The sequence below is a fragment of the Coprinopsis cinerea genome (genome assembly GCF_000182895.1).
Source record: "Coprinopsis cinerea okayama7#130 chromosome Unknown cont3.44, whole genome shotgun sequence".
Classification (NCBI taxonomy): domain Eukaryota; kingdom Fungi; phylum Basidiomycota; class Agaricomycetes; order Agaricales; family Psathyrellaceae; genus Coprinopsis; species Coprinopsis cinerea.
The window spans coordinates 149-3,095 of NW_003307501.1; the positions used below are offsets into that span (position 1 = coordinate 149).

The window sequence follows — 2,947 nt, forward strand, 5'->3', positions numbered from 1 at the left end:
TCTCTCACACCCGAAGCCGACAAAATAGAAACTTGTCCCATCAGCTACACATCTCCGGAGATGGAATACGAGCTCAACGATAACCTTGGTCCTTTATTTATTGATAATGATTAGGAGCAGTTCCCAGTACTCTAAATTCTAATCTATTTTGTTGAACGTCCTTGCTTTGAAACAGAAGTCTTTGATTGTGATGCTTGCGATTGGGATCATTTCTTTGCAGCCCAACTCGGAGCTTTCACAGCAGGCTGGACAGAAGTCGACATTGATGCTGCTGGTTGTTCAGCTTCAGGGTCCGGTACTGGAGGTGGGTGGGCCTTCTTCCCATTCTGGAGTCTCATTGAGAATCTGAGTAAGTGTTGATGGAGCTTTGATGCTCGACTTCGTGATCTTAAGAAGAAGAGCACGTTTCTGATCCAAGAGAATAAGGTGAGGTGGTCAAGCGAATGTGAGGGGATCATTGCGATGGGCTTCTTCGAGCCACTTGTTGAGGGCGTGCTCAAGATATGGCCGTTCAACCAGACGGTGGTAGCCGTGTCCGCCAGAACTAGAGCCAGTAGCCTTGTCGACATCCATCATATCCGTGTCCACAAATAACGGACCAGGAAGAAGACTTTGGAGATCAAAATCTAGAGGATGCAGGAACAAGTGGTCGCCACAGTTGCAACAGTAGGACCCAGTCCAGATCAACGCTAAAGAACCGTCCGCAAATTTAGCATAATTCAGCGCACAAATGCAAGTTCACTTGCCTTCCGGACTCTCATCCTTGAGATAGCCTGCAAATGTGTCACGCACACAGGGTCTCTGCTGTACAAGCTTCACGAGAATAAATGGAACACAATCCTTCTTGTCAATGACTGAGATTTTGCCAACTGTACGGGCATGTACTCGGGGTCTATCTGGATCGTGGATGTCGGTGTCGTCACCATTGTAGTTGTTAAGGTCAATGTCCATTACCCACGGTTCGTAGAAAATAATAAACAATGCCTGTTCATTTCCTGTCCGGATCGCATGTCCTCCCCGCTGCAAAAGATTGACCACTGTTGATGGCAGGCCAACATTGCAAACAATCTTGACATTTGGAAAGTCGACACCCTTGATAATAGTTAGTCCTGTCTATAACCGAAATAATACCCACTTACCACAGCATTACTGGAAGTCATTATAAGGATACGACATCCACCGTTAGGAGCCGTGAATTCCTTATATGTTTCATCGAGGAAGAGCTCTGACATGGTGGAATGATAATGTCAGATGAGGTGCTTGCTTCCTGCGCGATATTTCGGAGGCACATGACTCTTGAGATATGTCACAATCTTGGCTGCGAGCTTGCGGTCATCAATGAAGATCAAGACACGGGGTTGGTTGGCAAGAGAGAAGGGATGAGCCACAAAGCATCGATAGTTGGCCATGTTCTCAATACTGTCGACCTGATGAAGAGCGTAGACAGTGTTTGGCCTGTTGGATGTGACGTGAATATGCTTGAAGTTGTTGGGAAGCAATTTTTCTGGACAGTCACGAGAATATGTGGCAGAATTGTGGCAGAAAAGAGTGACCAGCGGACTGTTTGCGGCAGGAGATTCAGAAGAACATCAAGATTGCCCCAGAGCCCGTAATGACCGAGACCATCGATATGGATGGAGTGCGCCTCATCAACGTTAATCCGAGCGATGTAACGCTGGAACCAGGGGTCACGGATCAGAATTGCCATCGAGGACCAATGGCCAGCGCTTGATTTCTCCAGTTGCTCCGTCGTGACAATGGCCAGTTTTGCCAGACTGCGTGTTTTAGTTCCAGAGTTCCAGAGATATTTCTTTCAAGTTCAGGTCACCAGAGATGTCAGTAGCGCTCCAAAAAAATAAAAGCAGCGCATATATGCGTACAGAATACCAGCGCTCATCCCGAGGTGTATCTTCATTGATAACAACAGTACAAATCTTGAAGCGCCAAGTGAACTCCTCGACCTGGGCTTTTTGGAGTCTTTTCAGAGGACACAAGATTATTGTGAGATAGTGCATCGAGGGGTCGTCAAGAAGAATGTTGAGAGCCATTGGTAATGTCTTCCCACTGCCAGTGCCTGCCGAGACCAGTACATACTTCCCATTTTGTATAGCAAGAACAGCCTTCAGTTGCATCACCCTAGGAACCAGTTCTCCAGTAACAGCCCAGCATATTAGAATAGCACGATAGCATATCTTTCGGTCGTGATTGTCGGCAGGGAGGGTGCAGATCCATTCGTTCGGGATCTTGGATGAGAAATCATTGGCAATTTTCAAGGAAATATCGACAAGAAAGCTAAGCCTGGCTGTCCTCAATTGTTGCAGATGGTCCTCCAGCACCAATGGCCCAAGAACTATGGCCATAATGGCCTGGAGGACACGAAAACAGGACTACAGACGTCAAGATAGGTGGATTGAGAGAAAAGCGGGCGCTTGTTAGACTCTACGGAACACTGTTAGACTCTACGGAACTGCGGAGTCTGCGGAGTCGAAGGGACCTTGGCCTCAACGTATTGCGTTGTGCCCACGCTGGTGGTATATGGTCCAACCCGAAAGGAGAGGGGAGGAGAGGGAGAGAGAGACGCGCCTTGCGGTGGAAGACGAGGAGAGAGAAAAGAGAGCCTTGCGGAGCGGAATCAGGAGCACTGCGCGGAAATGCGGAGTATGCGGAAAAGCTCTAGCAAGCCTGAAGGCTCAAGACGAGAAGTTCTGTATAAGTCTGATTTGAGATTCCGGATGAGTATCTACTACAGAAATCTAGCTAGCTTATATATCTGTAGATACTCTGGATATACTCTGGGACAAGTCTGGGACAAGAGATAAAACTGAGTCATAAGAAATGCGGAATACCGCGGAATGCGAAGAGGATGAGTAAGATGATTCCAAAGAACAATAGCAAAGCAAGGAAGGGAGTCATAAGGAAGTATAAGAGGTCACATGCAGAGTCTGGG

General features: G+C 47.5%; 1 protein-coding gene across 1 annotated transcript; it reads right to left on the reverse strand.

Annotated features, from left to right (window-relative positions):
- Positions 1-435: 435 nt before the first annotated feature.
- On the reverse strand, positions 436-2,360 carry CC1G_13522 (hypothetical protein; the record flags this gene model as incomplete). The annotated part of the gene is made up of 6 exons (XM_001841543.2): positions 436-689; positions 756-1,092; positions 1,140-1,225; positions 1,295-1,455; positions 1,554-1,810; positions 1,881-2,360. 6 exons carry the CDS (start codon positions 2,358-2,360, stop codon positions 436-438), a joined length of 1,575 nt encoding a protein of 524 aa, XP_001841595.2.
- Positions 2,361-2,947: the final 587 nt, after the last annotated feature.